Genomic DNA, 27,315 nt, shown 5'->3' with positions numbered 1-27,315 from the left:
AATAAGATGATTGAAGTAGTGCCAGGGTTCACCATTGAGAATCCTTAGTTTGTCTCATGCACAACCAATAGTTAGTAAAAATAAATTGGAATGCATTTCAGAAACAACTACCGGAAAACGACATATGTTGCTCCAGAATTCCCCCATCTTCTTAGTGAAAGTTTTTGGATTGAAGGCTGTGGATAAACATCTAGCCACGAGGAAAAATCTAGGCTCTGCAAGTTCCACAGAAGGATCCGCATCAGAGAAGGAGTGAACTGCTCTTTCTTTTTCAGACAGCACCAGGCTCGACTCCATATTGTGCAGAATAGAATCCACAAACATAGCGAAAACAGAGAATGAGTACAAAAAACGTAGGAATAAAGAAAAGATGTTGCGCTGTTGTTCATTTATAGCCCCATTGGTAAAGAAGTAGAGGTGAGATTCGTGTAATCATGGCACACGACACCGCCAAAGACGGGCTGAATGGATGAACTGGAGAACATGGAGAAAACTTCCGATGAAATTAAATAATATATAAATATTAAAGAAATTAACAAATTTTTCAATCTGACCATAATTTAAAAAATAAAATAATCAATTTTTAAATTTAAACCTCAAAATATCAAAATTAATAATAACCTATTAAAAAATAAATATTATTAATTTAAAATATGATATTTAAGTTCAAATATATTTAAAAATAATATTTTATTTTAATTTTAGGGTTTGCAAATTGGAAAAATTGGATTTTTGGGAAAAATCCCACAAAAAACGCAATTTGTGGTACGGCTGGCATCTAGGCTGCAAGTGCAGCCTCAAGAGGTTGCAAATTATGATTCACGCGCGCGGATGACAGGGGGACGCCGAGATTTCTCGGCAATTGCAGGGTCTGGGCACGGCATCTGCAGCCTCCTGATGCGTGTGTCCCCTGTCTAAAGCCAGTGTGCATCCCGTGTCTTCAGACATGATGCACCCAGACATGCGCGCGTATAGGCTTCTTGTCTGAAGCCTGGTGCGAGCGATGCACCAATTCAAACCCGAAACTTCAAAAAAATCATATCTTTTTCAATTTTTATTAGAATTGAGTTCCGTAAAAAAAAAAATTGCTTAATTTTTTTCAAGGAATCCAAATAAAATATTTTCAAAAACAGAAAAAATATTTTTCATGGAAAAAATTTCGTACAACACACACATTCATCACATAAACACATAAACCAACATGAAACCATCCAAATCAACACATAACATCGTTTCAATTCATATTTCATGAAAGTAAATCATTACCATGGCTCTGAGGCCAGTGGTTGGAAATATTTTACTAGGATCTAGATTTACTAACAAGTATGTTTCATTAACATCCTAATATGAATTCTAAAACAATAAAATAAACACATATAAAGTTTAGGAAACCTTACATTGGGTGCAGCGGAATATAATGACTCCTTCCGTTCAGATCTCTAGCCCTTGATTCCTTTGCGTAGCAGAGCATCACCAAGATCTGAACCTGGATCTCTTTCTCTCCTTCTTGAGTCTGATTCTCCTTCTTGTTTGTTGGATTCTTCACAATCTTCCACACTATGATTGAGATACCACTTGATGTGTGTGGGCACTCACTCATTCACTCAAGGTTCTAAATTATTGAAGAAGAAAAGCGGAACAAAAGGTTTCGGCCTAAGCAATAGAAAGAGGCTCAATTTTTCTGAAAGTGAATTTCATTTGACAGAGTTAAGTTTGAATGTGAGCCATCACTATCTATTTATAGGTAACCATCTAGGTTTAGGTTAGATTTATTTGGCATTAAAATAATGAAAACTTAAATGGTAAATTAAATGCATAGTGGCCGGCCATGTATAGGATAATGGGCCCCACTTACAATTTTCCCATTTTGTCATTTTTCATCCTATTTTTCTCAAAAACTCCAATTTTCCAATTTAACCACTTAAACACCAATTCCAATTATTTAATAAGTAAAAATTAATTATTAAATAATATTGTCATTTAATATATTTATTAATTAGACATACAAAGTCTCTTAATTAACAAATAAAACCTAGAATCTCTTTTCTTCACAATTTTGCCCTTGCTTAGTGAAAATTCATAAACTAGACACAGTCTAATTTTAGAATGATAATTGATTAATTAAAATCAATTAACTGAGTCTTACAAGCAGTATAGTCTCAACTACAACTAGTATGGGGACCATGAGCCTATATAACTGAGCTTCCAATAAGTAGATCAAGAATTTACCAAGTAAATCCACTAACTTATTAATTCCTTGTTGAATCCACGCATAGAACTTAGAATTGCACTCTCAGTCATATAGAACGCTCTATATGTTCCACGATATAGATACGCTATTAATTATCCATTGTTATAATCCTAATTTGATCAATGATCCTCTAATAGATGATCTACATGGTATAGGGACTAAATTACCGTTACACCCTTCAATGTATTTTATCCTTAAAACACTTAGCTCCGTATAAATAATATTTCAGCGAAGTGAAATGAGTACTCAACCATTTATCTCTATTTAGCCAAGCTCGAAGGAAATCATCGTTTCACTTCTAAATACCTATAGAAGTTATAGATTCCATATCTATGTTAGCGCTCCCACTCAATTATACTATCATGTTCCCAAAATGTACGTATCACCCTGACCCAAAAGTAGGCTTAACTAACAAATCAAAGAACATGTATAATACTCTTGAGATCGAACCTAACCATATCAGGATTAAGATCATTTGATCTAGGATCAACTAGGTGATATTGAATTGAATAGATATTACGGTAAATTTAACATATCTAATCAAAGTTCAATATCGGTCCCTTCCAATGTATACTCCATACATTCGATACTGGTAAACTTTGCCAATGCCCTAGAAAGGACATACCACTTATCCAAGGTGTAAGAATACCTATCGCTGATTATCATGCCAGTCTAAGTCCAGTGAACTGACAAATTAGGGAATTAAACTTTCGAACATATAATCAAGATTATATTCCACTGTGCTGACAACACTATAATCAATAACAAATACATATGTTCTGGACTTAATAGAATTTATACATTAAACAATCATGAAATAAATCATGTGAACCATGCAACATAAAATGTTATTTCTGATCTTTATTAACTAGTAAATCTGATTATATTGAAATAGGTTTTATTTAGGGCACAAAACCCAACAGCCACACCTACTTATTTTTCTTTTGGGCCTTAGGCTTTAGGCCCAAAACCAATTCAATAAGTGTTAACTCAAAAATTCGTTAGTATTAATTGAGACTTAATAATTAATACTTTGAATGTCTATTGACAATAAATGCAATGAATTTAAATGCTGGATAATAAAAGAAAGAGAAAGACTTTTTGTGTGGTTTTTAAATTAACTCTACATACTCCACGGGTCAATGTTATTTCTAAAATTTTATGAATGAAGATACAATTTGGCATAAATTTCTCTAAGTTGGAAATTTGGCTGTCTTTTGTACATTGTTGTTACTGTTATTTATAGGAGTATGATCGCAGTTATTTTTTATCTTATCTAGTTAACGGTTATGAAACATAGGCATTCTTTACGTTTCATATATATTTTTTCAACAGGAGGAAAGTAGATATAACTGCCTCTACTTAAAATGATAGAAATAACTGTTATTGATTACTAGGTTTTTAACATGTTATGGTCGAGCATGTCCATAACAATACTCTTCCTCGAAGAAAATGCTACAGGAGAATGTATGTTGAACATAGGCTTCTTGATAACTCTAAGATTTAGAGTTATTTTTTATATCTTTAAGCGTGAATTTTAAGCTGAATTGTGGAGAAATTAGTGTCTATATTATGTAATTGTGTTTAGTTTGTTGTGTCTTTGTAATAAATGGTAGTGTGTGTGTTAGTAAGTGTTAAATAGACTTATGTTGTTGTTTTTATGTGTATTAAGCAGAAAAAAATGCAAGAATAGGTATTTGGAAATATTTGGGACAAGGAGGAAAGGAGCAGAAAAATGCCTATTGCTGACTGGAATTGCTATAGCAATCATCGCGTAGCAACTGCCAGCCCAGTAAGTATATTTTGGTTGAAAGTCCAGCTGGCTTCACTGAAGAAAGAAAGGAGCTGAGGTTGCAAAATTTGGCTAATGACTCAACAAATATGTGGAAAATGAAGGACAAGTGGACTATGACTTGGATTTCCAATTAGGGTAAACTTTAGTACCCTAATTGGGGGGGGAAAAAAAAGAGAGGACATAAGAATAGAATGGTGGCTGCACTTTGAATAGAGGGTACGGATTTTGCAGAAAAAAGTACAGAGAAGAAAGGAAAAAAGAAGAGGTACAAAGAAGAGAAGAAGAAGATTGAGAAGAAGGAGAAGAAGGCAACCTCCAAGGAAAAGATTTGAGCTAAAAACTCATTTCTCTTGCTCACCTCTTCATTTTGTATCATTTTCTACTCTCTAGTTTTCTCTTAACTCCATGAACATTTCATTTTCTAGTTTTGAGTTTTTAATTTCAGCTATGAACTAAACTCTTTGAGATTTGGGTGGTTATGAACCCTTGTATGGACTAGTATTTTGATTTTGCAATGATTAAGTAATCTTGTCTTAGTTCAATTAGTTATGATGAAATGTTGATTGAATGTTAATTTTTGGCCATCCTTAACATTTATCAAGCTAGATCTTACTTGGAAAAGTAAGACCTAGTTGAACCCCTCTAATTGATGCATGATTTTTACCTTTTCTTTTAGGTATTAATTAGTAGTGAAATAGGAATATTTTGCTACCATGCATAACTAAAGAGTTGATGCTTTATTGGGCTATTTATGATCTGAACTGATGTAGGAATGCATTGTGAGATTATGAATGGTTTATTGCAAGTTTTGGAAAAAGCTTGCTGGTTTTTTTTTTTTTTTAAATCTATTAACTCTGCCAGGATTGCTGAGTCATTGCTGGGTCATTGCTGTATCAACTGGGACATACAAGTGGAAATTAATCACCCAAGTCTATTTTCCAAATCTGAAATTATCACCACTTTAATCACTTTTAGCTTCTTATTTTTAGTTTATTTAGTTTAAAATATTATTTCTCAAGTTTAGAATTAAGGTTAAGAATTTTTCTCTTGCATTAATTTGTTACTTTGTTTTATTTTTATTTGAAATTCTTGGAATTGTTGTTAGTTGATTTTGCATTATTTAGTAAAAATTCCCTGTGGAGACGAACTTTGATTTACTTATCATTGTATTACTTGTTTGTGATTGTGTACACTTGCGCAATTATAAATCAATATAATTTTCATAACAAGTTTTTGGCGCCGTTGTTGGGGACTTTAAGTTCTAAATTTTGTTTTATCAACTAATCGACATTCTAAGAATTTTTGTGCTTTTAATCTTGTTGGTTGTTCTTTGTAATCTCAGGTATCTATAGTGTATGAACCAACAAGAGGACTTTGAACTTGCTCCTATTGACCCCGAGATTAAACGCACATTCCGAAGAAGAAGAAGGGTTCAAAAGGCTAAGGGCTGAGACATCATGGCTGAGAATCTTGATGATGATGGGATTGCTCAACAAATTGTTAGTCCCATCATATTGGTAGATGATCGAGCAAGGGCTATAAGGGAGTATGCTGCCCCCATGTTTAATGAGCTCAATCCAGGCATTGTGAGGCCTGAAATACAAGCACCGCAGTTTGAGCTCAAGCCAGTGATGTTTCAAATGCTCCAAACCGTGGGGCAATTCAGCGAGATGCCAACTGAAGATCCTCACCTCCATCTCCGTTCATTCTTGGAGATGAGTGATTCTTTCAAGATCCAAGGAGTAAGTGAAGAGGTGCTAAGGTTGAAGCTATTCCCATTCTCACTACGAGACCGAGCTAGATCATGGCTCAACACTTTGTCTCCTGATTTTGTTACCAATTGGAATGACTTTGCTGAGAAGTTTCTGAGGAAATACTTTCCTCCTACTAGAAATGCAAAATTCAGAAGTGAGATCATGTCTTTTCATCAACTTGAAGATGAGTCCGCAAGTGATGCGTGGGAGAGGTTTAAGGAACTTTTGCGAAAGTGTCCACATCATGGCATTCCACATTGTATTCAGATGGAGACTTTTTATAATGGCTTGAATGCAACTTCTCAAATGGTGCTAGATGCATCAGCCAATGGTGCTATTTTGTCGAAGTCTTACAACGAAGCATTTGAGATTTTGGAGACCATTGCAAGTAACAATTACCAATGGTCCAACACAAGAGCTCCAGGTAGTAGAAAAGTGGCGGGGGTTCTTGAAGTGGATGCAATAACGGCTTTGACAGCTCAAATGGCTTCCATGACGAATGTTTTGAAGAATTTGAGCATTGGGAACTCTAAAAATATTCAACCAGCTGCTGCCATTCAAAGTGATGATGTCTCATGTGTGTTTTGTAGAGAAGGGCATGCGTTTGAGAAGTGTCCATCTAATCCGGAGTCCGTTTGTTACATGGGAAATCAGAATTTTAATAGAAACAATGGGGCATTCTCAAACTCTTACAATCAAGCATGGAAGAATCATCCTAATTTGTCTTGGGGGGGTCAAGGAGCAAGCTCAAGCACCGCACCAGCCCAAGGAAGACAAGCATATCCACCGGGTTTTTCACAACAACCGCGACATCCACAACATGCTCAAAATTCCCAACCAAGTTCTTTGGAGAGTCTAATGCGGGATTATATGGCCAAAAATGATGCGGTGATACAAAGTCAAGCTGCCTTTCTTCGAAACTTAGAGTTGCAACTTGGACATTTGGCCAATGAATTAAAAGCTAGGCCGCAAGGTTCTTTGCCTAGCGACACGGAGAATCCAAGGAGGGATGGGAAGGAACAATGCAAATCCATTCACTTGAGGAGTGGCAAGCATCTGAAAAATTCCGAGGAGGAAATAAAGGGTAGTGGGGAGCCCACTTCAATCCAAATCGACGAAAAATTGAGTAAAAAAACTGCCCAGGAAATTGCTGATACCAGACCAGTTGATACAGCAACGGGTCAGCAATCTGACAGTCAGCAATCCGCACCAGTATGTTCTAGTTCTAAACCACCCCTTCCATTTCCTCAAAGATTTCAGAAACAGCAGCAAGATGGGCAATTCAAGAAGTTTTTAGATGTGTTGAAGCAGCTCCATATCAATATTCCCTTGGTGGAAGCGTTAGAGCAAATGCCGAATTATGTCAAGTTCTTAAAAGATATTTTGACAAAGAAAAGGAGGCTTGGCGAGTTTGAAACGGTCGCTTTGACCGAGGGCTGTAGCGCTATGTTGAAGAATAAAATTCCACCTAAGTTGAAAGATCCGGGCAGCTTCACAATTCCAATTTCCATTGGGGGTCGAGATGTTGGAAGAGCTCTTTGTGATTTGGGAGCTAGTATTAATCTCATGCCCATGTCTATTTTCAAGAAGTTGGTAATTGGAGAAGCAAGGCCAACTACCGTCACTTTGCAATTAGTGGATCGTTCCATGGCTCATCCGGATGGAAAAATTGAAGATGTTTTGGTACAAGTAGATAAGTTCATCTTTCCAGCAGATTTCATTATTCTTGACTATGAGGAAGATAGGGAAGTTCCAATCATTTTAAGGAGGCCATTTCTTGTCACGGGAAGGACTTTGATAGATGTTGAAAAAGGAGAGCTCACCATGAGAGCTCAAGATGAGCAAGCCACATTCAAGGTTTTCCGTCCCATACGTGCTCCGGATGCAATAGGAGAATGCTTAGCAATTGGAGATATGGATCCTAATATGGTTGAGGAGTCCAAATTCAAAGTTAGTAAGAAGGTGAGAAAGAAGATTCCCCTTAAAGAAATTACTAAGGATCACGAGCCACAAGAAGGCAAAGACAAAGCATTATTTGACCCTAAACAACCACCCAAAAAGAAGAGAAAGAAAAAGAAGCTTAGTAGAAAATTTCAGTCTCAAATGTTTGAAGTTGGGCAACAAGTGATTTTTTCCAACTCTTTAACGAAGGCTACTCATGGACGACTAGATTCAAGGTGAGATGGATCTTTCTTGGTGGTGAGAGTATACCCTGATGGGGTGGTGGAACTTCGTGAAGCACTTTCAAGAAGAAAATTCTTAGTGAAAGGCCAAGGAGTGAAGTTTGGGGGAGAAGAGGTCAATCGAGAAAAGACTTCTATCTCCTTGAAGGATGCGTGATGTTTGTAATTTGGGGGTGCCAAAAGAAAAAGAAAAAAAAAAGAGAAAGATTGAATTGAAAAAAAAATGAAAAAGAATGAAAAGAAAAAAAAAATCAATGAAGGCACCCCAAGAAAGAAAAGAATTTAGATATATATTATATAATTAGTTTAAATAATTGTCATGGTGAAATTGAGAAAGTATTTCTTTTCTTTGTGCAAAGAATCAAGTGAAGAAGGCTGTGGAAGTGAAGGAATTTTAAATTGGGCACAAGAATTAAGTTTGGGGTGGCAGAATGCTATCCAGTTGCTATAGAAAGTGCAGCAGCAAATGTGTGACTGATTGCACGCAATGTGGGACTATGAGCAAAAGCGCGACGCAGTCATGGAGCGTGCGTTTAGGAGGACAACGCCATAATTTGAGCCCAGGTTCCCGCCGTTCCCTCAGTAAGTTCTCGACCCGTGGGCTGGACCATCAACTTCGAATACGGAGGAGCCCCACGAGGACTCCGAGTAGAGGAAGTTTCCTAATACCTAAGCTAATTTCTATTTTTCTGTGATGTGTCGTTTTTACTTTGTATTGTGCTAATTGTGCGTTGTCTTTTGTGTTTGGAACTTTTATTTTATGTCGTTTATGTGGTTGTTAGTTTGACATTGAGAGATTTATGAGTTTTTCTGTGGCCTAGTGTTCTGCTCGATGATGATATTTTCCGCTCATTCCAGTATTGTTGCTGCCTAATTTTATTTGTTGCCTTTTCATGCTGAATTGTTGGATATTATGGATGTTTCTCTTTAGTCTCTCCTCACTAGTTTATACTTTTATTTTTCCACCATGCTTTGCATTTTTCATACGATTGCTTCACATATATACTTTTAGCATCTAGAATTGGTTAGTGCATCTCCTTGAAGCGAAATCCTAGCTAGACTTGTCCCTTAGAAATGATTTAGGCCATCTTTGGACGTTTGAGCCTTTCTAACCTTCCCTATAAAATCAATTTTTCCCTAGTCACCCAAGTTTGAGCCGTTTAGCCTCTTTTTGTTGTGCAACCCAATCATACATCTAACGCCAATCCTAATTTGCATTTCCACACCTGTCCTAACTTAATTGCTCACTTGTCAAGAGCCAAGTTTCACATTAAGTTTAGGGTGAGTGCGGTGAGTGTAACTTGTGGCGAGCTAATTCAATGTTATACTTTTAGCCACATTGGGGACAATGTTGGGTTGTAAGTTTGGGGTGGGGGAATTAGCTCACAAACTATATTAGTATGCATTTTCAATTAACCTTCTCTTGCTATCTATTATATAAGTATAATATAGTAATAATTTTCTTGCTAATATATATATATAAAAAAAATCAGCAATGAAAAAATATATATATATGCTTGCAACTAAGTTTGGGGTGTTCCCCCCATTTTTAGTTCAAAAAAAAAAAGAATAAACATAGCAAGAGAAGTATATTTCAATACTAAGTACTTGTGAGTATAATGAGTTAGGGAAGTGAGTTAAAAAAAAAATCATAAGGAAGAGGCTCGGTTTTTGACAAGTGAAGTATGTTGTCGAGTGAATTTCGCAACACCAAATTATATTGTTTTATTAATATCAAGGAGAATTTTATGTGTAAAGACAAGTGCGAGTATTCAACCTAGAATGCCGAGTACTCGACTGGGAATGGGAAAACAATCAATGACAGCTGGAAAATAACAATAAGACAGAGAATTATAGTGGTTCAGTCAGATTATGATCTGCTTAGTCCACTGTAGCAAGGGATTCGTAGGTGCCATTTCATGGTGGATCACCTCTTTATATACAAAGCAGGTGTCCAATCGGTTACACAAGGATCACATTCATTGTTAATCCATTATTTACATATTGAATTGCAATAATTAAACCCAAGCAACGTTAACATTAATAAATGAACGACAGTTATCAAGTCCATCAACGTATGCGTCTTTCCACTTCTGCGAGTTGACTGTTCATGTTCCGTTGTTGAGCTCGCAGAGTCATCAGTACGTTTGGAACGTCTGCACCCTTAGGTAATTGCCTCTTGTAGACATCGCATGTCGAGCTGGTAGAACCTAGACATGCGAATCTATATCGGCTTGTCAGGGCTATTGGGTCGTTGGGACCAAATCGCATCATAGAGAGTTGGTCTCTATGCTTTCGCATAAGTATAGAGGGGATATTCGCATATGTCCTGACACATGCGAGTTGGGTCTACCCTGCATAATGCGAATTACGGTTATGCGATCCGACTTAGGTCATACTCGCAGTATCTCACTGGCTTTATCCTGGGCGAGGTTTAAACTTCGAGAAGTCTCTCACGGACATTTCAGCTTTCATTGGAAATCTGAATACACGTGTCCTTTAAATAGGAGTCTGGTCTCGAGTTTCTAGGTGAGAGGAATCTCACTATAACAAAGTAGTTAGGTGTTGAGCTAGCTTAAATACATCCTTTACCATACCCTAACCCAAGCCTAACATTACAAGCCTAGTAAAGTCCTATTGATCTAGGGGATAAGTTTAGACTACATTAGTGGAGAGGAGTGCACTAATCCAACTTATGGAGCTGAAATGAATGAAAAAAAAAAGTTTAAGGTAGTTGTAGAAAGTTCAAAGTTTAGGTGGGATATACTTGTATAAATTGTTGATTAGGTGACTTTTAGGACATATTAATGTTATCCAATGACAAAAACTTTAAAGGGGCAGCATATAAAGTTACGGCAAGCGATTTCCTATTCCATTTAATTCCATTTTTTCTGAGAGCATCAATGTTCGCTAGGCAACCTTGAATTTCTATGAAATCTCTCATTTGTCTTGTATGTTGAGTCTTTGTGTAAAAATTTGTTGTTGTGTTTTATTTTGTTTATTTTGTGTTGTCATTGCTCGGGGACGAGCAAGATTCTAAGTTTGGGGTGTTGATAACTCTAAGATTTAGAGTAATTTTTATATCTTTAAGCGTGAATTTTAAGTTAATTTGTGGAGCAATTAGTGTCTATATTATAAAATTGTGTTTAGTTTGTTGTGTCTTTGTAATAAATGGAAGTGTGTGTGTTAGTAAGTGTTAAATAGACTATGTTGTTGTTTTTATGTGTATTAAGCAGAAAAAATGCAAGAATAGGTATTTGGAAATATTTGGGACAAGGAGGAAAGGAGCAGAAAAATGCTTATTGCTGACTGGCATTGCTATAGCAATCATCACGTAGCAACTGCCAGCCCAGTAAGTATATTTTGGCTAAAAGTCCAGCTGGCTTTAATGAAGAAAGAAAGGAGCTGAGGTGGCGAAATTTGGCTATGACTCAACAAATATGTAGAAAATGAAGGACAAGTGGACCATGACTTGGATTTCCAATTAGGGTAAACTTTAGTACCCTAATTGGGGGGGCAAAAAAAAAAGAGAGGACATAAGAATAGAATGGTGGCTGCACTTTGAATAGAGGGTACAAAGTTTGCAGAAAAAAGTAAAGAGAAGAAAGGAAAAAAGAAGAGAGTACAAAGAAGAGAAGAAGAAGATTGAGAAGAAGGAGAAGAAGGCAAACTCCAAAGAAAGTATTTGAGCTAAAAACTCATTTCTCTTGCTCTCCTCTTCATTTTGTACCATTTTCTACGCTCTAGTTTTCTCTTTAACTCCATGAACATTTCATTTTCTGGTTTTGAGTTTTTAATTTCAGCTATGAACTAAACTCTTTGAGATTTGGGTGGTTATGAACCCTTGTATGGACTAGTATTTTAATTTTGCAATGATTAAGTAATCTTGTCTTAGTTCAATTAGTTGTGATGAAATATTGATTGAATGTTAATTTTTGGCCATCCTTAACATTTATCGAGCTAGATCTTACTTGGAAAAGTAAGACCTAGTTGAACCCCTCTAATTGATGCATGATTTTTACCTTTTCTTTTAGGTATTAATTAGTAGTGAAATAGGAATATTTTGCTACCATGCATAACTAAAGAGTTGATGCTTTATTGGGCTATTTAATTATGATCTAAACTGATGTAGGAATGCATTGTGAGATTATGAATGGTTTATTGCAAGTTTTGGAAAAAGCTTGCTGGTTTTTTTTTTTAAATCTGTTAACTCTGCCAGGATTGCTGAGTCATTGATGTATCAACTGGGACATACAAGTAGAAATTAATCACCCAAGTCTATTTTCCAAATCTGAAATTATCACCACTTTAATCACTTTTAGCTTCTTATTTTTAGTTTATTTAGTTTAAAATATTATTTCTCAAGTTTAGAATTAAGGTTAAGAATTTTTCTCTTGCATTAATTTGTTACTTTGTTTTATTTTTATTTAAAATTCTTGGAATTGCTGTTAGTTGATTTTGCATTATTTAGTAAAAAGTCCCTGTGGAGACGAACTTTGATTTACTTATTATTGTATTACTTGTTTGTGATTGTGTACACTTGCACAATTATAAATCAATATAATTTTCACAACACTTCCCGCATATTATCTTAGTCCAAATAGCAAACCTTGCGAAGTGACTACCAGGAGTAGACTTGGGCAGGTTACTTCTCTCCTCGTTAGCAACATTTACATCAAAAATGTTCCTGATAAGTCCATATTTATCTTATAAATATGGTCGTTTACTCGTGTTAATGGTATTATTTTTGTTCTTTGAACTGTTGATTAATATAATTTTATTTTTTTTAGGAGAATTGATGATTAATCATACGTTGGGAGCTGTTTGACGTGATTTAAACACGTTTTGATGGTAAATGGTGGAGGCGGGAGAGCTCGATTTGACTAAGTAGAATGTAATTGTGACTTTTGATAGCTTTCAAGGTAGAACTGGACTTGGAACTAAATATGAAAGTTTTAGATATTGTTCTCAGCTTTCTAGAACAACCTGAATCATCTAATTCCAAGCAAAATTGAAGACATTATGACCAAAATACTAATATGAGCACTCAATAGTAAAAACCCAGAATGTAGCGCCCATGCGCCACTTAAACTCCGCCCAGGCACTCCTGTCCCCTTTCAAAAATTGAGATAACAACTTTAAAGTATAAAAGTTAAATAATTTTGATTTTTAAAAGTAAAAAACATATATAAAAATAAAATAAATCATTATGAAAATGAAAATAAAAATAAAATTTCAACCGTATTTTTTTAGGGGAATTATCCTATATACTATTTTTTTAACTTTTTTTTTTTTTTCAAATTTACGGTTTGAGTTTCTAAAGTGTTTGCAGCGCTAGTTGCAATAAGGGTTTCTATACGATTTTTTGTTGCGATTTAGGTTGCAACGCTAGTTACAATGGGAGTTTCTATGTAGAATTCCGTAAAAATGAAAAAAGAAAAAAACTGTTTTAAAGTGTAAAAATGAAAAAAATCTTTTTTTTTAAACAATAAATAAAGTAAATTATGTGGTTAGAGTACCTATACTTTGTGTTTATTAATAGACAATAATACCATTTTTTTTTTAATTTTTTGTGATGAAAATTCTAAAACATGTAAAAATAATATGCTGACACATGACCATTAATGAGTCAAAAGTCAAACTTAACAATTCATACTAAAATATGAGAAAAAATAGAGGTGGAAAAACGGATTCTGACATTGTACACAAACACACGACATAAATTTTATGAGTTAGGGTCGAGAAAATTAAATGTGGGTCGAAAATGGGTCGACACGACTTAATCCAAAATGAAATAGGTCAAACATGACACGACCCGCTTAACACGAAATTAACACAATTTTTTTTAAATAAAATAAAATAAAAAATTATCATTAATAATATAATTATGTAAAAATACATATTTAGTGATTCAATCTTAAGTTAAAAAATTTTAAATTTTTCTTTAATTTTTTTTTTAAATATTTTTAAATTTTTTATTTTTATTATTATATATAAAAAAATTTATATATACATAATGTATATGAGTTTTTTTTAATTTAACTTAAATCTATTATTTTTTCTACAACTCTAGCTTAAGTAATAGTGAAACGAGTCAAAGTGGGTCAATATGAACATGATACGAAATTTTACGGAGGGTTACGGTTGAGAAAATTAGACATGAGTCAAAAATGGGTCGATACGCCTAACACGAAATGTAGAAGCAGTCATATAAAATATGACACGAACACGATATGATGACATATTTTGTCACTCCTAAAAAAAATAATATTGCAATACATTTGCCACAAAAAAGTGTTGGCATTTATCCACTAGTAAAATAGATTTTTTAATGCTTTAGCAGTAAACTGTTCCTAATATTATATTTATATGAATAATTTTTAACTTAAATACTTAAATTTAAGTCCAGTTGTAAATAAATACTTATGTTTAATTTTTTGACAATAATAATACCTAAGTTATAATTCTTGAACTTTTATTGGTACGTGACTGTTAAGTGTTAAGTAAATTGACACGTGACAATTTCTGATTGGTTCAAGTCATTAAATTTTTATTTTTTTAAAAAAAATTAATTTAAATATACCAATAAGAAAATGACACGTAGATAATGACTTAATATTTAACGGTCAAGTGCCTACAGAGTTTTAAAATATAATTTAACTATTATTACTGCAAAAAATTAAACTTCCGTATTTTAAAGTATATATATAATCATAAAAATATTAAAACCATTCTTTTTTGTAACGGTACACTTTTCTAAATTGACATTAAAAAAGAAAATAAAAAACTCAGGACGAATTGAGATGATGAAAGATATAATACAATAAAACGTACAAAAATAAATTACTGAATTATTTTAAATCAATTTTTCTCCCCTATAAAATACACTTTCAAACAAATTAGTGGGTTGCTCATCTTTTTAAAAACTTTACCCCTGTACAATTACCATCCATAGAATATAACTTATTTGACTTTAGAATTCAATCCAACGGGTCTAATTGAATTGAGAGATCTCACACTTCAAAATGTTTTTGAAGTGAGGTTCTAAATAATTGGCCAAAAATAAAAATGGAAAACGTGTGTAGTGGTACTGTGGTAGTGGCCCTTAAACAAATGTGTACGTTGTAGTCCAATCCTCCCTTTCCTCAAAAATTTATATAATGCCGGAAATATCTCAACATTATAAATATTTTAATTTAATTTCATTCCTCAAGTCAAGTCCTACATTACATATTCACTTTTTTTTTTTGAAGAAAAAATATATATTTTTCTGGATTCTAGGGTTTCGAGTTCAAGCATCATTCTCTAATGGCGGAACAACACTTGCTAGTGATTTTTCAGTGTATACTCTAGTGACTTAGTCCTTACGATTTGGTTGTCTCTCATTATATTGCAAATGGAAGAAGTAGCGTCGGAGTTGAAAGTAACAGAACTGAAGCAAGGCAGTCTCGGCAAAGCTTACGAAGTTCTGAATACAGAAGCTTCTACACTGCTTATGTTAACATTTCAATGGAAAGACCTTGAGGAACATTTTAACTCCATTCGGAAAACGCTCAATGAGAAACTTGAAGAGCTTGTGGAGCGGGAGAAGAATGTGGAAGCCAGAGAGAAGCAGTTGGAAGCCAAGGAATCGCAGTTGTCCGTGGATATTGCGGTGAAAGCAGAGAATTTGAATGGCGTCGAGAAAAGAATCGAAGAGCGTAACCAGGCGTTGGATTTGTCGATTAAGAAAAAACGCGAAGAACTTGAGGATACTGTGAGGAGATACCACCAGGCGCAGAAATCGTTAGTAGAGAAGGAAAAAGATATGGAGCATTTGGCGAAAGGTATTAAAGAGAGGACAAGGAGATTGGATTCTCTGGAGAGAAGTATTAGGGAAAGGTCTGACGAAGTTGAAACTAAGAAGAAAGAACTTGATTCGATTCGAGGAATGCTGAGGAAATGCAAAGATGATCTCGATGTGAAGGATAGACAGTATCGTTCGGTTCGAGGTGTGGTTGAGGATCATAAGAACGAAATTGAGCAGAAAGAACAGATACTCAGAGTGCTTAGAAGTTCAATTCACGAATGTGAGAAAGAAATTAAATTGAATGACGAAAAGCTTAAATCGATTCAATTCTCGATTCTTGGAAAGCTTTCGGAATTTGAGTCAATCGAAAAGAGACTTGAGTTCGTTCGGATGGATGAGGAAGTGATTAAGAATAATTTTTTTTCATTGAAAAAATCAGTGGACGAATGTGCTTTTGAATTTGATATGAAAGGGGTGCAATTTGAGAGTTTGGTGGAGAATCTTCAACTGAAGGAAAAATCGTTAGAATCAAAAATTGAGGAATTGGGTTTGATCCAAAAAGGGGTCAAAGAAATCCTCGAAGAGGTTGAATTGAAAGAGAAGAATGTTGCTTCATTTCAAAGATTGGTGGAAGAACGTTTCCAAGAAGTAGAGAAAAGAGACCTATTTGAGAAAAGGGTCAATGAGTTTCCTACTTGGAGACAGATAGGGTTTGAATCTATACAAAAGTCAACTGGTTTATTAGGAGTAACTGAAGAAAATAATCTTAAGCTTGACAAATCAGAAAATAATCTCAACACTGCGGATTTTCTATCATTTGCTACCTATCAATACAGCATCACTAATGGGCAATACTTGCAGATGCTTTTGAGTGATCAATTGAGGAGGCATGAATTTCGTTGTACTGAACTTTATGCTGTTCTTCAAACATCACCAGACCCTCCAAAGTTGGTATTAGATGCAGTTAAGGGGTTTTACCCCTTGCATTCAAGTAGTGATAATAAGGAGCTTGACCTGAAAATTGTAAGAAGGAGCTGCCTTCTTTTGTTGGGACAATTAATGAACACTTCACCCGATATTAGCCCTCAAGTGAGAGAGGAAGCAATGAAATTGGCTGTTGATTGGAAGGCTAAGATGACCGTGACCACTGAGAAAGAGAAAAGTTTGGAAGTGCTGGGTTTTTTGCAGCTTTTGGCTAGCTTTAGACTGTCCTCTGCTTTTAATGCTGATGAGGTTCTCAGTCTCTTTGATGTTGTTGACCAGAACAGAGAAGCTATTGAATTACATCGGGCCCTTTGCATTGCAGACAAAGAACATGGTGAGCTTCTCTGTTTATATTTCTACCTATACTGTTTATGGAGTTTTTATGAGTCCGTTTGGTTTACACTTTGTTATATGGTATTGTATTATTGTATTATATAGTATTATATTGTATGTTATATAATTATAGTATTATATCTCGTAGTCTTATATTGTATATATATTATGTTTTAATATAAATCAAAATTTAATATAATATTATATAAAAATATGAAATACAACACAATTTAATATAATATTTTATAATACAACACGAGTTCGTTTATGTTCTCTAGTAAAAATCTGTGTCAGCCACAGAATCTTGTGAAAGTAAGAGCTTAACAGTATCTTTCATATTATTTATGGCATCATTATAGTGCTGCTGGGACCCACAAATGTTGTTTGTATACTTGCTTATCCCAGACAAATGTGGTCCCTGTTACCTGCTTTGCCTGGCTCTGGCACATCATTACTCATATTCAACTGTTAAAATATTTAGTCCTAAAGATTCTTTCTCTTTCTTCCCCTACGATGCATGTGAAGTTGTGAACATATGTAGGTTCTCAATGCCATTATTTCGTGTACATGAGCATGTCAGCATAAGGTTTTCTACATTGACATTTCTGAGACAAGCTTATGGTTTTCATCCACCTTTTGCCGGAAGAGTTGCGCATCAATGGATATACTACAGGAGATAGCACGTGCAGTAGTATATCCATTGATGATCTGAAACAACCGCTAAAAAAGTTAATGGATATAACTATAGAGAGAGAATCTTTACTTTTTTTTCTCATTCTCTTAGAAACAACCGCTAAAGAATTTTTCAATTTTAGAGTTGGCGTAACTACTGGGTTAAACATCTGAATGGTTGATCCAGTATATTATAATACTTACAGTATCCAATTCCGAGCTACTCTCTATAGTGGCCTATCATTGTATGATTAATTGATTGCCTATTTCTATTATAATTTTGAGAAAGACTTTCGAATACACAGGCCAGTGCAAGTAATCTGTGTTGTTGTTATGGTTTATTTTCTTGTTCCAAATTCTCTTCTTTCTGCAGTTGACATGGAGGAGGAAGCACAAAATTTTGGAGCAAACGACACTGCCGCAAGTTCTTCAAATTTTAAATCCATTTCAACCACGAGCGAAAGAAGTTCTGAGCATATTTTGCTTGAAGAATTGACACAGGACAAAATTTTATCTGTTCTGCAAATGCCGGACCCAGCAAAACAAGTTTTGGTCATTGTGGAAGAGTCTTTTTCTAAACTTCGGAAGAGTGGAGATGTTGGTTTTAAGGAAAGTGTCATGTTGAGTTACATTTCCTTGTTTGAGCAGCTATTGAGAATCTCACCACGAATTGAATCTCACTTGAGAGAATATGCAATAAAGGTAGCATATGAGTGGAAAGAAAAGATAAGAGCCAATATTGAAAACTCTTTAGAGCTTTTGGGGTTTCTACATTTCCTTGGTATATATCGAATTTTTCCAATCTTTGAAGATGATGATGATATTTTGAGTTTTCTGGATACGATCACTCAAAATAAACATGCTCTAGAACTAAGTCGTCCCCTTGCTTCTGCATATAAGATTCCTTGTAAGTTTATTATTAAATTTTGCTTGCTGCCCTATGTAACATGATTTATATTTTCATACTTTATTATTAGTTGATTGCGCTTGTGAGATTTTGTAAAGCCTACAATTTATTACACATACTGCAGTCTTTATTCAACATCTGATTCAAAGGAACAAATTCATTGCGGCAATCAGACTCACTTATGCATTCGAGTTAACAGAAATGTTCGAGCCAGTTAAACTATTGAAAGAGTACATGGACTATGTGAAGAGTTATACCAGACAGCTTTGTGTGCAAAAGAAATCAGCCGAAGAAAAGGTACGATCCCATATTTTCGAGTGTCATGATTTGCTTCTCTTTTTTATAACGAACTGCCATTTTTGTTGCATGCGTAATCATGACATATTAAGAACTGCTCACAGGATGCAGCCACTGACGAAGAAATAGCTGCTCTAATGAATGTAGTTGAATGCATCAAAATTTATGGTCTTGAAACTCAACTCTCACCTGACAATATAACAAAGCGCATTGCCTTGCTGGAAAAGATAAAGAACGACAGGAAGCATTCAACACTATTTTTCCAGTCCCAGGATGAAAAACAGCCACAGCCACAGCCGCAACAGCAGCAGCAGCAGACAGGCGGGAGAAGAAAAAGAAGAAAGGGCAGTCCAGTCTCTCAACAACAATCGCAAAAGCAAAGCAAAAACCAATGTACCCGAGCAACTTCTTCCCCTAAATCCAGTTGCTCGCCAGTTTCAAAAGTAGTTCCTCAGCAAATGAATTATCCACCTAATCATCTGATTGGAGTTGGAGCTGCGTTGGCTAGCCGTCTACAGTTTGGTTCAGCTGATAGCAACAATGCTGTTGGTGTCTTGCCTGATCAGTATGAACCCCATCTATTTACCTTTTATTAGTTTTCATACCACACGTTGGGCACAAAACTAATAATTTTACATCAATGCGTAGTTGTCAGTGATTGAGGAAAATTTGTGGTAAGTATCATCATCAATAGACATTCTTTTGCTTTTTTCGTTTATATATGTACCTAGGCATTCATTCACATGGTTCTATTTCCCAAATATGAGGCATTTGTGTATAAGCTCATTTGCGAAAACCCAACATGTGGTGGTGGATTTGATCTGGTTCCGAGCTTAGTCTACAGTAGTACAGTGGATCAATTACTTCCATAGTTACTTAACACAACATGCATTTTGTTTTTGACTGTAAAAACAAGACTAAAGATGTCACCCAAATTTATATAGGTGGGGGATGATATGCTGTGAATTTTTTTATTTTATACTATTACTCATCTTGTTCATATTTCTTTACTTCACTGTAATTGTGTAGAAGTTTGTTGTCTAGGTTTGAAAACATTTACAAATTATATCATGCTCGCGTAAAATCATATTTTACTTGTTATATTTATGGAATTGCTATTCATAATTGTGTGCATGCGGACCCAGAATTTTTTGTCAGCTGGAACAAAATTTCAAATGCAATTCTGTAAATTATTTGTAGAGGAGTGCTAAAGAAATCCCATGTGTAACCTTCTAATTCATCTCATTTACTTGTTTATTTATTTATTTGTTTTTTATTTTGCACCATGTTTTTTCTGCATTGTATCATTCTTTTATTTATGTTTTAATGTTTTTTGTTTTTTACATTCTCTTAAATTGTTCAGTAACAAATTTTCTAATTTTTCACCAACTCAAATGTGTTTATAGGTTAAAACTAATTAGTTTTTCGCTTATTCATAATATATATCTATCTATATCTATACTTCTATAATGGAGAAGTATGAAGCGGTGATGTGGTACTCTAAAATCTTTCTAAATCTATTTTTCTCTTCTTTCCTTAATTCTCTCATTTTTAATATTTTATTAAAGTATAAATCTATAAATTAGTATTTTACTATTATTTTAATAAATTTCCATTAAAAATACCTAATATAAACTAATTATTTTCTTATAAGAAAAAACACAATACATATAGGTACACGTTTCTCTTATTATTATTATATCTAATTTAATTGTATATATCTCTATTAAATAAAAATATTTATGATAATTAATTAATAATTAAAAAATTAAAATTTCTAAATATCTATTCTTCTTAATTTTCTCTTTTTATGTTATTATTTTGTTCTATTTAAATTCTCTTATTTTTCTATTTTTTTAATTCTATTTTATTTAATTAAAAATCACTAATCAATTAAAAAGAATAAAAATAAAACTATACAACCATATATAATAACTAATAAATAAATATGTATGTACTAAAAAAATTATCTATGATGAGTTTTCTATAGATTTATTGTTCAGTTTCTAATTTTTTTTTCACGATAATATACTTTTAAAAAAATTGTGTGCTTTTTTATTTATATAAGAAATTGTATAATATTTTTTTTAGAATTCTATAAAGTTTTCTATATAAATTTATTATTTTTTTTAATAAATATATAATTTAAAATTTTTTAATACCTATTTATATAATAATTTGATTGCCGCACGCGAAGCACGGCCTGTTTACTAGTTCTATATAAAATGTGCCTATATAACAGAATTATTAGTTTATGAGAAATTATTGGGTGATTTTTTTTTTTAAGTTTTCTATTCAAAAATAACAGTTTTTTATTAATTTTTAAATAAATTACAATTACTTTAAAATCTTAATCGTATAACCAACACGGAACACAAGCTAAGCCAAATCTAATTTGATGGAATTTGTTGTGTTTAATAGATTTGTTGTGAATTTCTGTTTAACAGTTTAAAATTAACACTGTTAATTAATAATTGTAACTATTCAAAACAGTGCAATTCAAAAGAGACACCAATTCATCTACAAAATAATAATTCAATCTCAGTGTCAGTCCTAAAGGCCGAGATGCATTGAAATCTTTATGCCTCCGATTCCCCTTATTTTCTTTTGTAGACTGAGGTTCCAATCTCGACCCACATCACAATTCTCACTCTTTTCTCTTTCAATTACATTTTCTAGGATTTCTTTTTCAATCGGATCAATCAAGTGAATTTACTCTGTTATTGTTCAGTTCTTGACGACAGAGATATTGAGGGTCTAATCTCAATAAATATATATTTAATTTGTTTTTTTAATTGACTTTTGATGATCATTGAGAATTTATATTTAGGTCTTTGTGATTTGCTCAACTCAGCTCGGCTCGACCATTCATCATCAAATATAAAAAAAATCACGATTTTTTTTGTTAATCCCACTCATTTGAATCAGGTAATTATTCATATCTTTCTATGTACTATCTGTTTATTATATTTGGTAAGTGTTTGGAATTGAATGAGTTTGGTCTTTAAATAGCCTTATGGTGTTGATTATGATTATATGTGAAATTCACTTCTTAATTAATATTTTACGTGGTTATATTCAATCATTATAGAACATTTGTGTATGATAACAATTGGTGTATAACCGTGTGGCGTGAGTTATTTTGTTTATATAGTCATTTGGACTATGATGATCTCTGAGAAATAATTGTCCTTGCTCAATTTTCACCGAAGAAAACCAATTGAATTCCTTGAGCACCAAACCCAGTTTGGACCCGCATGCTCTAAGTACTTAAACATGGAGCAAACACATCTGAATATTGGAAAGAGTGCTGAATATTTATCAGTGAGTTTGATACCAATATGCTAAACATAAATATATTTTAAATTCTAATTCATCTTTGAAGGTTTCGCTCAAATAAGTATTTCATTTAGAGATTGCTATATAATTGAGTTTAGATGTAACTCTACATTGTTTGTTCTTAAAATTTTGGACCTCTTACATTTAGTTGCTGTGAACTATATATCTACAAGCTATGCACAGGAACAAGAGATGGAAATCAAAGTATTAGAAGCAATTCTTATGGATGAGTTCAAAGATTTAACATTTAAATATTACTTCATATATATAAGATTGCAATTTCTTGCCATTTTCTTCCTCCTAATACTGAGTTGTCTCTGCTCACTTATTTTTGGTTTGATTTTTCATGCTAGAAATTCACTCTGGAGAGAGTGGATTAATTAAATACTTCCAACCGGAGCTTCCAAATAAAAGTGGTTCCACAAGTATGTAATCCTTACTATGTTTTTTTTTTATAGTTGTACTAACTCTGTTATTGAGACTCATCTCACTTTTCAGATGAAGTGATTAGATGATTCTATCAGATTTTTTCAGTAATTTGTGATACTCTTCTCAATTATACTTGTTTATTTGTGTTACTTTCAACTATGAACTCCCATTTAATTGCGGCCCTTTCCATAATATGACTTATAATGACATGAAAATAAGTATTCTTATATGTAAATATTTCTTTACTCTATTTTAACAAGATGATGAAGCAGAATTTGAATCTTCTCCAGGTTATTACTTACAAAATTAAACTTTGCACTTTTCTTTTAATCTTGAATTATTACACTTTCTTTAACCTTGTGGTTTTAAAATATTCTATTGCAGTTCAGCTAGGTTTGATTTTTTTGCATACAGAAAAATATCCTGATGAACCTCCACTTTTAAATCTTACAAAGTACATTCTGACTGCTCAAGTTATGCTTGTTCTAATATTATAATTTTTTTAATCTAGAGGGGTAAGTCCAAACGATCTGGCCTATGGTATGCTCTCACAAGGTCTGAGATTGAGTGGTACCTGCACAGATATTGTAGTTCCTCTCTCCTCAAATGTTATGGGGTTTGGCAAATAGCCCTAATTGAAAAATAATAATTAATTTTGTAGGAATACTTTTAACTTTGTTATTAATCATATAGATAGCATATGATCAATTGAGTTGCTTAAGGGGGAGAACCATGCTTCCTAAAAAAAAATACAAAAGTTTCATGTCAAGATAACTACTATATGAGTACGTATATATTGAGATTAACGTACTTTTTATTATTAATAACAATGTACAAATCATAAATTTATAGATACAACTATGTTTTACTTATAAAATATAGTGACACACAATTTACAATACCACTATTTAATATACCTAAAAATAATTTCAAACAATAATTAATAATATGTTTTTTTTAATTAATTATTGTACTATTTTTAAATAAAGTAGAAAACACCTAGCATAAAATTAAGTATACGTGCCTCGCACGCAACATCTAACTAGTATATGTATATGGAACACTTCTTAATGGGTATGACCCATGAATGGTTACTAAATAAATTTAACTATAAATATTAATTTTAAAAATATCAAACCATCGAATTTTGATCTAACAATGAATAATGAAATCACAAATTTAAATTTTTATGCTTAATTTAACTACTTAATTAAAAAAACTATCAAAAATCTCTTTTTATGCTATATCAAAAATATGTTCATACAAAAATATTTAACTCAAATTCAATTTTTTTTTCTTATTTTTCTTGCTAAAAAACTTTTTTTTTTACTGATGGAACATTCTCAGCCCATATGATATAAAAATGAGAGATTTTTTTTAATTAGATAGAAAAATTAAGCATAAAAACTCAAAATTTTCTAAATGGGTAATACCCATTAAGAGTGCACCCATACATATTTATATATATACTAGTAAAAAGTTACGTGCGAGGCACATATACTAAACTTTATGTTAGGTATTTTCTATTTTATTTAAAAGTGATACAATTAATAATTGAAAAAAAAATATATATTAGTTATTAGGTAAGATTATTATTATGTATATTTAAATAATGTATTTTATAATTTTGACAATTAAAAGTAAATATTGGATGCAATATATTAGTGTTTAAAAAGACTTGATAATTTAACTGTAATATGTTCTTAAGATAATTCAAAAATAAACTAAAATTCAATATTCATATACTAAACAAAACACAACTTCAATGTGTATGTAAAATAAAATGCTGACTTAAAAATATATATAAGAAATATATAGGATCTTATATTATCTTTTTTATTATTTTTGTGAAAAAAAAATTTAGATCAATATTTTTATCTTTATATAGGATCTTATATATGGATACGGATAAAAAAACACATATACACACAATAATAGCACTTGGAGATGCTCTTAGAGAGAAATTGTAATCTATAATAAAATTATACTACAATTGCACAATTATTTTATTTGAGATTTTCATTTTCATATCTTTGTGCTTAAGTACTAAAACATTCCTAATATCAATACAAAATAAAAAATTATTTGTTTTTATTAAGAAAGAAAAATATACATATCAAATAAGTCAATTAGAGGTGTTCGTTATAAAAAAATGATGCTTATAGCAAAATTAGTTAACAGAGTCATACTCAATTATTTACAATAATCAATATAGAAGAAAGTAAACTTCAAGTAAAAGTCTAATAAAAAGTAAACTAAGAAAAAACAAAACAATCACTGAAGCACCTAAGGGACTAAGGGAGAATCTTGAATTGTTGACCAAATTTTATATGTAGGCACTACCAAATCTGACTTATAATAGTGCTTTGGGTTAACACAATTTGAGTTTGTTTGATTTAGATACTAACATAGTCCAACAATAGGAGGCAAATTTGCAGGCTTGGCACAACTGATTTCCTGCAATTACTAATAAAAAGAAAAAAATTGTGATTAATTAAGAAGAATTTGACAACTAACTGCAATTAATTCAAAGCAGAGAGTTAGAAAGTAAACATAAAATATTAATATTTACTCAAAACAAAATATTAGCTATGATATTTCTGAGGCAATAATCCTTTTTCTAACGTTTTCTTCAAAATCAACCACTGTTAACATAGTTTTAATATTAGAATTATACCTTAGTACAATAATAAAAAAGATGATCCAATAAACTCAAAACAACTACTGAAGCTACCAATCCACTATCAAAGAGTAGTTTAAAACAAAGTCTTTTTACACACATTGTCACAAGCAAAAGTTTAATTGAAGAGCTTGATACTACTTTAATGGAAAGACCTCAACTTGATTACAAAATCATTGTAATCTGGTTAAAATTCTCAACAACACGAATAAAAAAAAAAAACATATGGCCACTATTATATATATTAACTCCAAAGTTTATTTAACTTTAAATCTCAAATCAATACAGACACTTTTGTATATAACTTGTAAACCTATCTCAAATAAAAGACCATATGTAGAACCCACTATAACAGAAAAAACTCAAACTTTAATATTTTAATATTTTGGAGAAAAATGAAGAAGTCCCAAAATGATAAAACAATTAAACTCACCATATTTGGCACCAATTGTGGCATAAGCCTCTTCCACTGGCTTTGCCAGCAACAAAAGAGTACCCCTAGCATCCAATAACAGTCCAGCATATACCCTCCTAGTCCTAGCAGAAGAACCTAATTCATCATCTTCACCAAATTTAATTAAATTGTAACTAATTTCACGGTCTAACATAATTGAACATAATGATAAGAAAGAGAGAGTACCAAAGTTGAGAGTACCACAGGATCAGGGGAAATCTCTACTCCATGGACCTAAATAGCTTAGTCAATTTTATTATCTACAATTTTAAATTACAATTCCAAGAAGAAAAATAATTAAATATACAAATTTATCGAATGTTTTACAAAAATAGCTATTCTATTCAAGAAGGTTATCACACACACAAATGAAGATTGAAAAGAGAAATACCACAATATTTAACATTGGTAGCTGTAATTGGATGAAAAATCAACAAAAGAGTGGGGCAGAGCACAGCACAACAAAGGTGAGGTTAAAAATCTTCAAGCGAAACAGTGAAGCCATGAGTGATAACTAATAGTCCCAATCCCACTCTCCTAGACCAAACAAGCAACATATAGAAGCCATTACATAATAATCATAATAACAACAATAATAATAAATAAGGGAAGTCATTAATTCACGTTAATTTTGGGAGAGATAACACTATAAAGGGCCTATACTCACTAATGACAGGGCAAACACCACATGACATAGAAGCCATGACTCCTAGTTTAAGGCCTCCTCTACCTTCCTTGTTTGTATATTAATTTATAGCTCACTTTCCCAACTGGAATAGAATCAAAGCCCTTACAATATGAAAAAAATCTTAGGGGGTTAGATCCGGACTTGGGGTGTCGGTAGTATCTCATCAAAGTATAAAAAATATACAAAATTATACCTGCCACTGAGAGGAGGACGCCAACAGGAAGAGTTATCGGAGTCAGAGTTTGGGGGTGGTCTGTCGGAGCTACTGGTGGTGGTCTGAATGGGTTATTGTTGGGTTTTATGCCCTAAATAAAACTCATTTCAATATAATCAGATTTACTTATTAATATAGATCAGAAATAACATTTAATGTTGCATGGTTCACATGATTTTTTTCATGATTATATGTACATAATGTATAAATTCATCTAAAACCCTTTTCACATACTTCATCCTGTTTATTGTGCCGTCAACACATTGGAAAATAAACATGACTATGTGAATAAAGTTTCCTAGATTTATCAGACATAGGGTTTTACTGATATGATAATCTACAACAGAGTTTACTTGCATTTGGAGAAATGCTATGTTCTTTCCAGAGCATTGGTTAAAGTAAAGCTCAGGTTGGATGCATGGAGTATGCATCGGAAGGGACCGATATTGAACTTTGACTTAGATTTATTAAACTTACCGTAATATCTATTCAAGTCAATATCGCCTAGTTGATCCTAGATCAAATGTTCTTAATCCTGTTATGATT

At 32.8% G+C, this 27,315-nt stretch overlaps 2 protein-coding genes, 1 long non-coding RNA gene and 1 other non-coding gene across 9 annotated transcripts; 2 read left to right on the top strand and 2 right to left on the bottom strand.

Annotated features, from left to right (window-relative positions):
• Positions 1 to 5,503: 5,503 nt before the first annotated feature.
• Positions 5,504 to 7,981, top strand: LOC115720166 (uncharacterized). The gene is made up of 2 exons (XM_061109625.1): positions 5,504 to 5,954; positions 6,117 to 7,981. The coding sequence occupies exons 1-2, from the start codon at positions 5,504 to 5,506 to the stop codon at positions 7,979 to 7,981; spliced, it is 2,316 nt and encodes a 771-aa protein (XP_060965608.1).
• LOC115721625 (small nucleolar RNA R71) lies at positions 5,945 to 6,051 on the bottom strand. The gene has a single exon (XR_004012632.1). It is a non-coding gene; the product is annotated as a small nucleolar RNA R71 (small nucleolar RNA).
• Positions 7,982 to 15,089: 7,108 nt separating the features above from the next.
• On the top strand, positions 15,090 to 20,034 carry LOC115718533 (FRIGIDA-like protein 5). Its single transcript, XM_030647334.2, has 4 exons — positions 15,090 to 17,090; positions 18,135 to 18,668; positions 18,793 to 18,965; positions 19,070 to 20,034. Exons 1-4 carry the CDS (start codon positions 15,380 to 15,382, stop codon positions 19,559 to 19,561), a joined length of 2,910 nt encoding a protein of 969 aa, XP_030503194.2. The 5' UTR covers positions 15,090 to 15,379; the 3' UTR covers positions 19,562 to 20,034.
• A 4,841-nt stretch (positions 20,035 to 24,875) lies between these two features.
• On the bottom strand, positions 24,876 to 26,849 carry LOC115721366 (uncharacterized). 6 transcript variants are annotated; one of them, XR_009686407.1, is made up of 6 exons: positions 26,749 to 26,849; positions 26,535 to 26,656; positions 26,259 to 26,404; positions 26,054 to 26,127; positions 25,847 to 25,975; positions 24,876 to 25,199 (listed from the first exon to the last, which is right to left on the bottom strand). It is a non-coding gene; the product is annotated as an uncharacterized LOC115721366 (long non-coding RNA). The 6 variants fall into 6 exon arrangements; XR_009686405.1 differs by having other exon boundaries at positions 25,847 to 25,963; XR_009686406.1 differs by having other exon boundaries at positions 25,847 to 25,950.
• Positions 26,850 to 27,315: the final 466 nt, after the last annotated feature.

This window comes from Cannabis sativa, chromosome 2 (assembly GCF_029168945.1).
Source record: "Cannabis sativa cultivar Pink pepper isolate KNU-18-1 chromosome 2, ASM2916894v1, whole genome shotgun sequence".
In the NCBI taxonomy this organism is placed as follows: domain Eukaryota; kingdom Viridiplantae; phylum Streptophyta; class Magnoliopsida; order Rosales; family Cannabaceae; genus Cannabis; species Cannabis sativa.
Note: the sequence above shows the minus strand (reverse complement) of the source record. Positions and strands in the feature narration are given on the sequence as shown.

Coding starts and splice junctions, on each gene's coding strand:
- LOC115720166 (XM_061109625.1), top strand. CDS start 5,504: ATGGCTGAGAATCTTGATGATGATGGGATTGCTCAACAAATTGTTAGT. Junction 5,955..6,116: donor TAGAAATGCAAAATTCAGAA/GTGAGATCATGT, acceptor AAATGGTGCTAG/ATGCATCAGCCAATGGTGCT.
- LOC115718533 (XM_030647334.2), top strand. CDS start 15,380: ATGGAAGAAGTAGCGTCGGAGTTGAAAGTAACAGAACTGAAGCAAGGC. Junction 18,669..18,792: donor TTCTGCATATAAGATTCCTT/GTAAGTTTATTA, acceptor CACATACTGCAG/TCTTTATTCAACATCTGATT. Junction 18,966..19,069: donor AGAAATCAGCCGAAGAAAAG/GTACGATCCCAT, acceptor AACTGCTCACAG/GATGCAGCCACTGACGAAGA.